Source organism: Mastomys coucha, unplaced genomic scaffold (genome assembly GCF_008632895.1).
Source record: "Mastomys coucha isolate ucsf_1 unplaced genomic scaffold, UCSF_Mcou_1 pScaffold23, whole genome shotgun sequence".
Classification (NCBI taxonomy): domain Eukaryota; kingdom Metazoa; phylum Chordata; class Mammalia; order Rodentia; family Muridae; genus Mastomys; species Mastomys coucha.
Genome location: NW_022196906.1, coordinates 107,861,670 through 107,875,055, shown reverse-complemented (window position 1 = coordinate 107,875,055; position 13,386 = coordinate 107,861,670). Strand labels below are relative to the sequence as shown.

Sequence of the window (13,386 nt, the reverse complement as noted above, 5' to 3'; positions counted from 1 at the left end):
TGAACTCAGAAATCCGCCTGCCTCTGCCTCCCAAGTGCTGGGATTAAAGGCGTGTGCCACCACTGGTCAGCAGGAAGACCATGTCTTTTGCTGGGAACATATATAGAGACTTGGAAGAAGGAAGTTTTTGCTCATTCCCTGCTTGCTTTTGCTTCACGAGTTTATACTTTTTCCAGATTCCAACATATACTGAAGACCATCTGAGACATCAAGCCTTATGGGAATGAATAACTACTGGATTCTTGGGACTTTCCATTCATAAGCACCCACTCTTGGATTAGTTGGACCACAGCCTATAAGTCATCCTGATAAGTCCCCTTTATATATATATATATATATATATATATATATATATATATATATATATATATATTTTCATCCTGAAAGTTGTTATTCTAGATAGCCCTGATTTATACAAAGAGCAAGTACTCTTAACTGCTGAGCCAGTTCTTCAGCTAAAGATCTTTTTTTTTGGTTTATTGAGACAGGGTTTCTCTGCGTGTGACCCTCCTACAGCTGAGGGCTGTAAGATCCTGTCTTGCCACAAATAGCCATGTCTTCACCTAAGCTCCTGCAAACAGCCACGCCTCTCTCCAAGTTCCTGTTCCGCCTGAAGTCCCGCCTCCAGAGACTGAAGACGAAGCTGCTGATTGGGCCATGTTGCTGACACACTGTGGGAGGGGTTTTGCTCTATCTACCTGCTTGCATGTAACAAGGAGAGTATAATAATGATGGCAGACTGAAAGCACACCATATGTTGGTCTCATTTTTTCAAAACCCTTCCCGAATTCTGGTACCCTTAATTTCTTCAGGCCCTGATTCCCATTCCAGAAGACCCATTCGTGTGTGTGGCTGCAGGCAGCTACATCTGTGTAGCCCTGGCTGTCCTGGAACTCACTCTGTAGACCAGGCTGGCCTCAAATTCAGAAGTCCGCCTGCCTCTGCCTCCCAAGTGTTGGGATTAAAGGCGTGTGCCACCACTGCCCGGCAGCTAAAGACATTTAAACAGTAGCTTTATATGATCATTTTTAACAGCTGATATCTAAGTATGTTTCTGAAATGAACAAAGTAGAAGTATACTGCATAAAGTGATTCGAATATCAATAACTTTTTCAGTCTTATCAACTTGAAATTATGAAAGTTTATTTTCCTTTTACTTGTCTGTGGCTCTGCAAACTGAACCCAGGGCCCTGTGCACACTAGGCAAGGACTCTGCTACAGGACCATAGCCAACTCCCAAATTATACAATTTTCATGTTTTTTCCTTCCTTCCTTTCATCTATCCATCTTTTTTTTTTTTTTTTTTTTTTTTTTTTGAGGCAGGATTTCTCTGTAGCCCTGGCTATCCTGAAACTCACTCTGTAGACCAGGCTGGCCTCAACTGAGATCCATGTGTCTCCACTTCCCAAGTGCTGAGATTACAGGTGTGCGCCACCACTCTCACTGTGTATGTTGTGTGCACCTGCACTCCCACCGTGTGTGTCAGTTTCCATTTGGAAACAATACACTCTGCTTTTCTTCTGCACAGTCCAATTCTTCAGTGCCTCCTGTTAGATCCAAATGCTCAAAGCTTATGTCACTCTACTCGGTTGTCAACAATAAACACAGGTTTTTTGTTGGTGGTGGTGGTGGTTTTTTTTTTTTTTTTTTTGGTTTTTTCGAGACAGGGTTTCTCTGTGTAGCCCTGGCTGTCCTGGAACTCACTCTGTAGACCAGGCTGGCCTCGAACTCAGAAATCTGCCTGCTTTTGCCTCCCAAGTGCTGGGATTAAAGGCATGTACCACCACTGCCCAGCATAATTAAAATATTTTAAATTATCAAATCAAATCAATATACCGATTCAAAACGATCATGAAATACACTAACAGTCACTGAATACAAAACACTACTGAACAGAATTCAGTGTCCAAGCCGTAGGACACATATTCTTACATATATTGGATTGCAGTTGCTAGTCCTGATCTTTGCATCTCAAATGCACATACAGAACTCAGGGAATGTAACTGATCCAAGACCTTTCATATTTACAGAAGAACCCATATCTTTTGTTACACAGTGAGAGAAAGAGCTGAGCTACATAGTTAAGGTTTTCAAGTAATGTTATGTACAGTTTTATTGCCAGTATATGCACAACAGTAAGCATAGAACTATAAATACACAATGTCATTAACAGTAAACAAATCTGTTACAGTAGGGAGAGGGTATGGAGTAATATCTCTTCTCGCTGCTAAAACAGAACAAAAACAAAGGAAAGGAAAAGCCTATGACCAATCACCCATCCAGTTCTCTCGGCTTACGTTCTTTACATACATTCTACATTTTTTCCAGCTGAACAAAGTATAGGTGACTCTGTAACAAGAGCAAACTGCTTCCCTAGTAGCCATTTGCTTTCCAGTCAAATTCACCTTATGTTAGGGTTAAAAAAAAAAAAAAGTCAAGATGAGAAATCAATAGTATCCTGGTTCCAAATTACCTACTTTGGTCTTTCCCCCAAACTGATAAGATTTGAAAGTTGGCTGCACGGGAAAATAACCTTAGCAGAGGTGATTAAAAAAATGTTAAAAGGTAATAAAACATCACCTTTGAAGTAGTTTTCCAAGACACTCCAGGCAGCGGGCCAGTTGAAATGTCAGCCCTGAGAGGTAGAGAGTGTGAGCCCATTGGACAAGAGCCTCTGCACCATCTTCTCTCTCATCAGGATCCATGTTCAAAAGACAATTTCATGGTCAAAGGAAACCAGGTTCCACCATTCAACAAAAAGGTGCTGGTTGACTCCCATGTCAATAATTAGTTTATCAAATGAGAAACAGAATAGTCAAAGACACACATGCACTTGATTTTTCTCATCTGTTTCCATTATCAAGTCTATTCATAAGTGAATTTGATATTAATAAATACAACAAAAAGCATCATTCACAACAAAGATAAACCAAAAGGCTCTGCAACAAAACCTGGCATTGTAATAATTCCCATGGAAACGTAGGCAGGTGATTTGGTGCAGCTCTCTTACAGGGTAAAAGAAGGGACACGGCTTAAATAAAGGTGGCAGGATCAAGAGCCAACAGACACTATCGGTCCCACAGAACTGGCCGATTCTATGACATTTCTCTTTGAGGCCATCCCAAAGAAGTCGCAGCTGACGACGTGTACCATCGCCACATCAACAGTCTGGCTGGAGTTCCAAGTAGCCCTGCTTTGTCTCACATTATTGTCAGTATTTCTAGCATAGGACATGATACGGAACAAAAGTAGCAATAAAAATATTCTTCTGCAGTTGAATAAAGGCAAAAAAAAAGTTTAGACTGTTAAACTTTTAAAGCTTTAAGCATTCCTGTTTAACCAGCATTTTAAAAAATTTATACAATCATAACACTGGCAAAGGTTAATGGGAAGACAAAGAAGTACAAACTTGTGAAATGGTGAATTAGATTAAAAAATTACTTTGTACTGATCAACTGATGTTAATACTGCTTCTCCTGAACTTGGAATAGCTATCATAAAGTTACATGCAGACTGAGGACACCCCTCTGTTACAGAAAATACAAAACAGAACAGAACAGAAAGCTAGAACTGGGAAACGGTAGCTGAGTCCCAAAGCTGTACTTGAGTTTCCTTTCCTGGAGGAGGGCAGGCAGTTGTCCTTTCAGAGACCTGGGAGGCTCCATGTGCAGCACTAACTCTGTCCCGAAACGTCAGTAGTGGGATCAGCCCCTGCAGAGCCCGTCTGTGCGCGTTTGATGTAGAGGTTCAGCAGCTTCATCTGCGGAGCGAAGCGACAGGCACCATCTGAACACACTGCTCTCATTGTAACAATAGGCTCGCTAAGGAATCCTATCTGCATGTCTGAGACCTGAAGGAGGTGTGCTCAGAGACAGGTCTGTGCAGCCGCCATGCTGTCCTCAAATTGCATGTGTGCCTGATGATGACACCATTGCCTGACCCTCTGGGTTCCATCTAATTTACAGGTGTGCACCACCATGCTCAGTTTGTGTGATGCTGGGTCTGATGCAGGGCTTCAAGCATGTTAGGAAAGCAGTCTACACCTGAGTTGCAAGCCTTAACCCTATATCTATTTTTATTTTGTCTTTTTGCAACTTAGAATATAAATCTGACTACAGTAATGACAATTGTTAGGGTCTAGAAAAACTCTAAATGAAAGCAAATGTCTGCAATTAGCTGCCCTCAGCTATAATCCAACCACCGTACTTTGTTCTCATCCTGTAGACCAGAACAAGTCCCAAAGCTCTGGTAGTATTAATGCAATAAGACAAATAACCTTCTTTTTTTTTAAAGTCTTAAGGATGAACCAGAAAATTTTAGTTTAAGATACCAATTCAGAGTTGCATGTTAACTGGGATCACAGTAAAGCAGATGGAGCTGAGGGAGTGGTGGCTCACACCGGTAACCCAGCATTCACAGAGGACTATGTGACTGTTGCAAACCCAAGGGCAGCTTACACTGGGAGTCTGGCCACTGAAGACTTGCTCTTCTCACTGATCCACAAACAAAACAACACAACAGAGCTGGAGAAGAGCAGAGTGTTTGATCGTTGGTCTGCCTGCTTTTCAACAGGGTCTTGAGTTGTAGTTTAGCCTGGCCTGTAATTTGCTATGTAGCCTAGACTGGCCTCCAAGTGTCAGGTCTCAGAACTTGAAAGTGAAAGCCACGGTCCACAGGAAGCAGAGCAGCTGCAGAACTGCAGACAACAGCTTAATAAAACACACCCGAGAGAGGGCAGTGCGAGAACCGCACAGCACTCCAGAGGCTTTGCTTGAGTGCAGAGGGGTAGGCAACAACGCGTACTCAGCCACACCAGGCTGATGGGCATAGGTACAAGCACGGAGTGGCTTCTAGAGAGATGTGTAAAGCCTAGTGCCCACTATCAGTGAGGAAAATGTGGGTGGTGTAACATACAGAAGATAACTGGGGCTACCTTAAAAAGTAAGGCAAGATTTAAACACAAAGTTAGGACTGAGTAGAAAAAGGAAAGAATTCTAATCATGAGACAATTGGTAAAACTTCTGCTCAGAAATACTAGTGGATACAAACTTGAAGCGCAAAGGGCCTTCCTGGCTAAGAGATGTGGTCTGCTGGATCACAGAGAGCTGTGGAGGTAGACCTGGGTACTCTATGGGTTGTGTCAGACATTTTGGAGGGAAGAGGAATTTTCAGTGGGACAGGAAGCTACAGTAATGGAGGTAGCAGCAGAGGTGCTCTAGGAAGGTGATGGTGGCCGTTATTGCAGTGGTCCTGGTTAGAGCAGCAGGGGTGGCTATGGTAGTGAAGGACAGCAATATGAAGTTTCTCATTGTTATGTTGGTGGTGGGAACTCTAATCAGTCTCGAAAATATAATGGCCAAAACCCGTCAAACTATGCTGGGGCAGTGTTGGTGGGGGACACTTTGTTAGTCTCTTTGGTGGTGGATATGATAGAAGGCTTAAAAAAACAGCAAAGTTCTTGGCCAGAGAGAGGCTCTTCAGGGCAAGGCAGGGGGCTCTGAGATAGTCTTCCCACACAGGAGATAGGTTATAAAGATCTGTCACAGACATGGCCACGGACCATATCAGCAGCAGTGCAGTTGCAGCAGGAAGCCGGTGCAGCAACCTCCAATGTACAGGCTCAGGTTCAGAATCCTAAGGTCTTTCTTTCTTGGAAGGCTCTTCCTTCCTCCTCCCTGTGTCAGGCATACCGCCTGTGTGTGTGTGGCAGTGGGATCAGAAATACATGAGAAATGTATTTGGTGTGGTGGTGCACGCCTTTAATCCCAGCACTTGGAGGCAGAGGTAGGTGCATCTCTGAGTTCCAGACCAGTCTGAGTTACATAGTGAGTCTCCCACCTCAGAATACAAATAAACCAAGAAAGCCCTTCCAAAGCAACACAAACAACCCAAAATTAAGAAAGTAAAAGCTTCAAGTGTTGTACATTTTGGGAGATATAAATTAATTTATGAATAACTACAACAATCTGTTTTTAAATGAACAGTTTGGGGGGTTGGGGAGGGGAGAGGTTCCTCAGGATTTGAGTGTGGGAGTGAGAAGTCTGTCAGCTGTAGTCTCGCAACCACCCCTACCTCTGTTGGTGTCAGTAAATGTAGCTCTCTAGGAGCAGAAAGTGCTAAAAGGCAGCTGAAGAAATAAAGGCAAATGAAAGCTCAGAGAAGTTTGGGAGCTGGGTAATCGGTTTACCGTGTAACATGTGAAGAGAACTAAGTCTCCAGAGTGTCATGGTTGCTACCTTGAGAGCTCAGGGCTACTTACTTTACTACCAGTGAGCTGACTGAGATGCGGCTTTAGTTCATCACCAATCACCGCATGGACAGCCACCAGGCAGAAGACACAAGCTTTCCGGACACTGCTTTCTGAATTATCATAACCCTGGGGAAGAGAGGTCATGTTAGTGTCTTTGACAGTTTAGGAAGGCTACCTTGAATGGCAGAAGAGAGCTCTAACATGAATTCTTACCTGTATCAACATTCCACCCTTCAGGCAAGGAATGGAAGCTTTCCTCTCTATCCCACCCCATACGCCACCAGTTGCCAGTGTTTTTATCACACTCTTTAGGAACTGCAGGTCTGCCTCTGCCCCTTTCCCAGCCCACTTTGCAAGTGTCTCCAGAGAAGCTCCTCAGCATCAGCTCTGGAGTAGACTGCTTCACCATCTAAGAAGAAGCTATCAGATGCTGTGGATAGGCAGTCAAGGCCTTCCTGCAACCTAGGCCCAGAATGTATGCTAAATCAATCCCCCCAGCCCCCACCCAGGGTTTCTCTGTGTATCCCTGGCTGTCCCGGAACTCACTCTGTAGACCAAGTTGTCCTCGAACTCAGAGATCTGCCTGCCTCTGCCTCCTGAGTGCTAGGATTAAAGAGATGTGACACCACCACCCAGCTTGCCCCACTCTTTAAATTATCTTCACAAATAAATCCAGTCTAGATAATGTACTTCCTTTATGCTTGGAGCTGCTTCCTATTAATTTGATTGTAGCACTTTGTGTATGAGGGAGTGTCTGCTGTGGTGTTTAAAATGCTTATTTACCATTGTGTGTGGATGTGTATGCATGTGTGTGATGGTACAAATGGCATGACGCAGGCTCTCAGGTCCTCTGGCTTGTGCTTCACACACTGAATCTTTAACCAGCCCTTCACTGTGGGTGGGTGGTTGGTTTACTTTTATTTCTAATTCTGTGGATATCTGTGTGTCTAAGTAGGAGTTGGTACACATGAGTACAGTTCCTGTCGAGGCCAGAAGAGAGTACTGGATTCTTCTGGAGTTGGGAGTTACAGGTGGTTATGAGCCACCTGATGTGGGTGCTGAGAACTGGATTTAGGTCCTCTGAAAGAGAGGCTGGAGAGATGGCTTAGTGGTTAAGAGCACTGGTTGCTCTTCCAGAGGACCTGGGCCCTGTTTTCAGCATGCACATGGTATCTTACAACCATCTAAAACACCAGTTACCAAGGATCTGAGGCCTCTGGCTTCCACAGACATCAACATGCATGTGGTGCACAAATGTATGCAACCACAGAACACCTATATCTATATATAATAATAATTAAAAATTAAGAGTGTGTATGTATGGGGGGGTAGGTAGGACAAACAGTGCACTGTTATAACCATTGAGCCCTCTCTTCAGTTTCCCCTACCCCATATTGTGTTTTTGATGAGTATTTCCATAAGGGCTAGTGAGAGTCAACTTTTCCACTTTTTCGCTGGCTGTTTTACTTGTGAATCTTGTTTGTCAAAATGTCCTACAAGCCTTTGCCCATTAAAAACATTCTCTTGGGGCTGGCGGTATGGCTCAGTGGGTAAGAACACTGACTGCTCTTCCGAAGGTCCTCAGTTCAGACCTTCAGCAACCACATGGTGGCTCACAACCACCCATAATGAGATCGGACGCCCTCTTCTGGTGCGTCTGAAGACAGCTACAGTGAATTACGCCAGAGCGAGGGGGCCAGAGCAAGGGGCCTGAGCGAGCGGGGCTGGCAAAGGTCCTGAGTTCAATTCCCAGCAGCCACATACATGATAGCTCATGGCCATCTGTACAGCTACAGTGTACTCATACACATAAAATAAATAAAATAAAAAACAAAACAAAACAAAATCCCCAAACATTCTCTTGGCCAGGCGTGGTGATGTACGCCTTTAATCCCAGCACTTGGGAGGCAGAGGCAGGCAGATTTCTGAGTTCGAGGCCAGCCTGGTCTACAGAGTGAGTTCCAGGACAGCCAAGACTATACAGAGAAACTCTGTCTTGGAAAAAAACAAAAAACAAAAAAACCCCAAAAAACCATTCTCTTGTTAAGTTAGAATATGTCTTTACATATGTCCTGATTGTTATCAGATACTAATTTATAATTTTTTTCTCCCATTCTATTGTTGTTTTGTTTTGTTTTTTTGAGTCAGGGTTTCTCTGTGTAGCCCTGGCTGTCCTGGAATCCTGAAGACCAGGCTGGCCTCAAAATCAGAGATCTGCCTGTCTCTGCCCTCTAGTGCTGGGATTAAACACATGTGCCACCAAGGTCTAGCTAACTTTTCTCCCATTCTCTGGTCTTCTCAGTTTTCCTTGCTGGCTTGGAGCTCATGGAGGTGAACATAATTCTACCTCCCAAGTGCTGGGATTTAAAGGCATGCACCACTGTATCTGTCCATATTCTCTCTCCCTTTCTCTCTCTCCCTCTCTCTCTCTCTCTCTCTCTCTCTCTCTCTCTCTGAACATGTAGTCCTATCTGCGCAGAGGGATAATTTTTATGTGAAACATTCACAGATAGTCAAATACTATAGACTGCTATTGCTCTTTGTTCTATCCCTACTACATATATACTCTATTTAGAGGTTTATAATACAAAAACTGTAATTTCGATTCACTACAGTTCTTGTGCTTTTCTGACAGGTTTTCAGTAATTACTTGTCATAAGGCTTTGCAACAAAATAATCAGAATTTAGGCTGTACATGCTGGTACAAGCCTATAATCCCAGCACTTGGGAATCTGAGGTAGGAAGACAGCTACAAGTTTGAGGCCAGCATGAAGCTACTGTCACAAAAACGCGAGCAAACAAACAAGGGAACCTGGATCCCGGTTACAGAAGCTCTCAGCTAACACGGGCACCTCCCAAGGGCTAACACGGGCACCTCCCAAGGCGTCATTGAGGAAATGTTTCTTCAGCACTCATTATACATGAAGTACACATAAGGATATACATGTTGTGCTCACTACCAAGCATACACAGCCCTGCATAAGCAGCAAGTAATAAAACTCAGGGCAAAGTCAAAGACTCAATATATATATATTATGTAATATTGTTCAGCTGTGAAAATTAAATTTTAGAATGTTAACAGAGTTTTATAGTATGTGGCTATATTGTAAAATATAATCCCATTTTTGCTAAAATGTTTATTTATATGCTTGGGATAAGCGACAAAGTGACAGTCACAGCACATCTATGATGTTATTCAGTATCAGCACTTTCAAGATAGATGTGGCAATAGATTTCTGTTGGTAGATGCACACAAGGACTATAATAGTTACAGTAATAAAAAGCAGGAAAAAAAGCAGAACCCAGACATTTAGTTTAATGATGGATAAACAAATGAACATTCCTAAACGAAGGAGCGAAAATCTGGCATAAAATTAAGGAACCTACAAAATATTAAATAAGAGGACAAATATTTATGGTTTTTACATATATGAAAAATCTATAATAAGTTCAGAGACAACAGAATAGAGATTAGTGGGACCTGGGAGGGAGGTTGGAAGAACTGTATTTTATTCCTTAGTGGGTACAGAATGCTAGTATGGAATGATGGTAAAATTCTGACCATTGACAGTAGAGATGGTCATGTGATACTACATTATGTATTTAACAACACCCAATTGTGTACTTTGGAGTCGATAAGTAGTAACTTTTATGGTACGTATTTGTACCATATGTAAACTGACCCACCTATACCCACAATACAACATTTTTGTCTTGACCATTGCAGACTTGACTGTGCAACTAATGTTGCTTGAAACCTATGTAAAATAACTGAAGCCCACGCGCATCCTGGCTTCCAGTTCTCTGAGCCCTGCACCTTACCTGTATTAGACCTGGCATGATCTCCGGTAAGAGCATGTTAAGGGTCTCCTTGGATACTCTCTCTATCACTTTTGTTTGCATTTTGATTGCAGCCAGATTAATAGGGTAGTCAGCCGTTTGTATGATGGGACAAAGCACTTTGATGCACTGCTCTGGACTAATGGAAGTAGCCAACACAGAGGCAGCTTCCTCAGCAGACCTCACCACCTAGAACAAAAGGAAAGCCAGCTAGGAAAAAAATGTAAATCCTAAGCACAAATTTCATTAAGCATTTAATATGACTTGATACTTTGGGTGTGCACTGAAAATCTTGCAGTAAACAGAAGAATACAGGAAAGGAGGTAAGATCAGCCTAGCAGGTGCCAGGAGCTGTCAGTACTGGGCTCCACTGTCCGTCTCCCTTCTTTCTAGTTCTTTCACTGTTGGCAAAAATAGTTTCATGATTTTATGCATTCCCTCATTTTGCTTTGTTCCATGTTATGGCAATGTAAGTAGTGCACGTACTCTTTGCACGCAGGGCAGTGATGCTGAGCAGGGCCCACTGAGGTTTACAGGGAAAGAAAATGTCATGGCCATGAAGTAAGGCAAGAGCTTTACACAGACCTTATGAAGGGTGTTTCTCTTACCCTACTGAGTACCATGTAAGAAAGACAAAGGTCAGGAGGTGATTCACACTCAAAAATGACCATTGGTTATTTCCAGCGGTTATTAAACAGTACAGTCTTATTGCTTTGAGGAAGTGCAGGCTGGTGAATTCCAGTTAGAAAGTGAGAAGCAAACTGGAGAAAGTGAAATCGGGTATCACCATGGACACATTTCATGGGAACGGTCTTGGTCTCCACGCATTACCTGCGATGGAGCACATGCTCACACTGTGCATACATTACATGTGATGGAGCACATGCTCACAACTGTGCATGCATTACCTGCGATGGAGCATATGCTCACAACTGTGCATGCATTACATGCGATGGAGCACATGCTCACAACTGTGCATACATTACATGCGATGGAGCACATGCTCACAACTGTGCATGCATTACATGCGATGGAGCACATGCTCACAACTGTGCATACATTACATGCGATGGAGCACATGCTCACAATTGTGCATGCATTACATGCGATGGAGCATATGCTCACAACTGTGCATACATTACATGCGATGGAGCACATGCTCACAATTGTGCATGCATTACATGCGATGGAGCATATGCCCACAACTGTGCATGCGAAGGCCAGAGTTGGTGACACTCCACACAAGCCACCTATCCTATTCCAAAATAAAAATTTAAATTATATTGCTCTGTGTGTGTGTGTGTGTGTGTGTGTGTGTGTGTGTGTGTGTGTGTGCGCATTTGCCTGGGTGTATATGGGAGTCAGAGGACAACCTGTAAAAGTTGGTTCTTTCCTTTTACTGCATGTGTCAAATGCATGTCATAAGCCTTGGCAGCAAGTGTCTTCATCTTGCTGGTCCCCAGGTTATTTCTTCAGAAAGAGCCTCTCATTAGCATAAATATGCCCACTCAGCTAGGTCAGCTGTCAGCCTTGAGGATGGCCTTGTCTCCACCAAGCCATCCTGGATTAGATGTACACTAGAACACAGTTTTTTTTTCTGTGGGTTCTGGGGATTAAACTGAGGCTCTCATCCTTGTACAATAAGCACTCTACTGACTGACTCCACTGCTCAGCCTGATGCTCACATCTTAATCAAGCACTGTATCAAATATCAAGGGTTTACACAGGACATGGTGAAGCAGGGAGCTGTGAACTGGAAGTGTCTGCTCACACCTGCAATTCCAGTGCTTATAAGACTGAGCTAGGGGTGCAGGGGGAATGGGGTGGGAATGGGGTGGGAGAGGGGTTTGTTTTGAGGTCAGCTAGATTACATAGTGAGCTTCAGGCAAAACCAAGGTACATAAGAAGATGGTTCAGTAGGTAGAGGTGCTTGCCACACAAGCCTGGTGGCCTGACTTCAATTCCCAAAGGACACAAAGGTGGAAGGAAAGAACCGATTGAAGCGCTCACACACATCAACATTCGCACATACACTGTTAGATAAGGGAATTATCCCCTCCCCACCAGATTACTCTCTGGGAAGTGCTTCCATGGTCCACGAGATACCATCCCAATGACTCAACAGTAACTGAACTGCTGGCCACTCACCTCTTTGTGGGGATCTTTATGTGCTTCCAACGTCTTCATGACAGTTAGCTCTGCATAGTTTTTGAATCTTGCTGGTTGATGCCTTAAGATTTCTTTTAAAACTTTTAATGCCAAGGCCCGGATTGTAGGCTAAGAAGAAACATTTAAATGGCTTTAATATTTTGGACGGTATAAAATCTCCACATTTTCAATTTTTATAAGCACTTTACGATTGGGAGGAGGGAACCTGTATAACACATGCAGTACACAGTGTATCATCTGTGTTGAAAATTCTTGAATCACTCTCGCTTTGTTACTATATTTGAGAGACAGGGTGGGCTTAAAGTTGCAATGTAGCCCAGGATGGCCCCAAAGTTGAAATCGTGCTGCCTCCACCTCCAGAGTATGGAGATGACAGGCATTTGCTACTCCAGCCACACTTTATTTTGAATTATAAGTGTGTTTCTGTGCATGTGAGTCAGGTGCCTTCAGAGGCTAGAGGCATAGGATGTCCTGGACCGGGGCCAGAGCTGGCTGTGAGTGGCTGAGTGCTGGAGTTTGGCCTTCAGTACAGGTCTTCTTCAAGAGCAGTAGGAACTCTTAACTGCTTAGCCAACACTCCAGCCCCATATGCAGACTTATAAAACAAAAGATCTTAGTCTTTTGAGGCTTAAAACCATATTACAGAGTTTGAGAAAAAACAAAACAAAACAAGACAGGCAAGTTAAAATGCCGGAAGCTACTGAAGGCAGGAAAGTAGAGAAGAGGAGGAGAAAGACCTATGACTGTTCAGCGAGGCACCAAGAAAGAGAAGGAAAGGAAGGAAGGAAGGAAGGAAGAAGAAAAGTTTTATGCTTTGTAAGCTAAAATTCAGAAAACTCCAGGCTCTGCAATGCAGCCCTGCAAACGGCTGCTAGGCACTTGCCTTTTAGACTGTCACCCTGACACCCACGCTGCTCCCGAGCCTGCAGTGGATCTTCTGACTGTCACCCTGACACCCACGCTGCTCCTGAGCCTGCAGTGGTTCTTCTGTCACCCTGACACCCACGCTGCTCCTGAGCCTGCAGTGGATCTTCTGTCACCCTGACACCCACGCTGCTCCTGAGCCTGCAGCGGATCTTCTGTCACCCTGACACCCACGCTGCTCCTGAGCCTGCAGCGGATCTTCT

The 13,386-nt window shown here is 43.7% G+C and overlaps 1 protein-coding gene and 1 long non-coding RNA gene across 29 annotated transcripts in view; one reads left to right on the top strand and one right to left on the bottom strand.

Moving 5' to 3' along the window:
- The window catches only part of LOC116073840, a 7,773-nt gene extending 7,023 nt beyond the window's left edge, over positions 1-750 (top strand). Inside the window, exon 2 of the long non-coding RNA XR_004111938.1 lies at positions 489-750. This is a non-coding gene — a long non-coding RNA (uncharacterized LOC116073840). The remainder of the gene's footprint in view (positions 1-488) is intronic.
- Positions 751-2,077: 1,327 nt separating this feature from the next.
- The window catches only part of Clasp2 (cytoplasmic linker associated protein 2), a 193,168-nt gene continuing 181,859 nt past the window's right edge, over positions 2,078-13,386 (bottom strand). For all 28 annotated transcript variants that reach the window (XM_031343842.1, XM_031343843.1, XM_031343845.1 and 25 more), the window contains 4 exons: positions 12,239-12,367; positions 10,073-10,279; positions 6,260-6,376; positions 2,078-3,760 (listed from right to left, as the gene is read on the bottom strand). In XM_031343842.1, the coding sequence (XP_031199702.1) occupies positions 3,674-3,760; positions 6,260-6,376; positions 10,073-10,279; positions 12,239-12,367 (540 nt within the window). In that variant the 3' untranslated portion in view covers positions 2,078-3,673. The remainder of the gene's footprint in view (positions 3,761-6,259; positions 6,377-10,072; positions 10,280-12,238; positions 12,368-13,386) is intronic.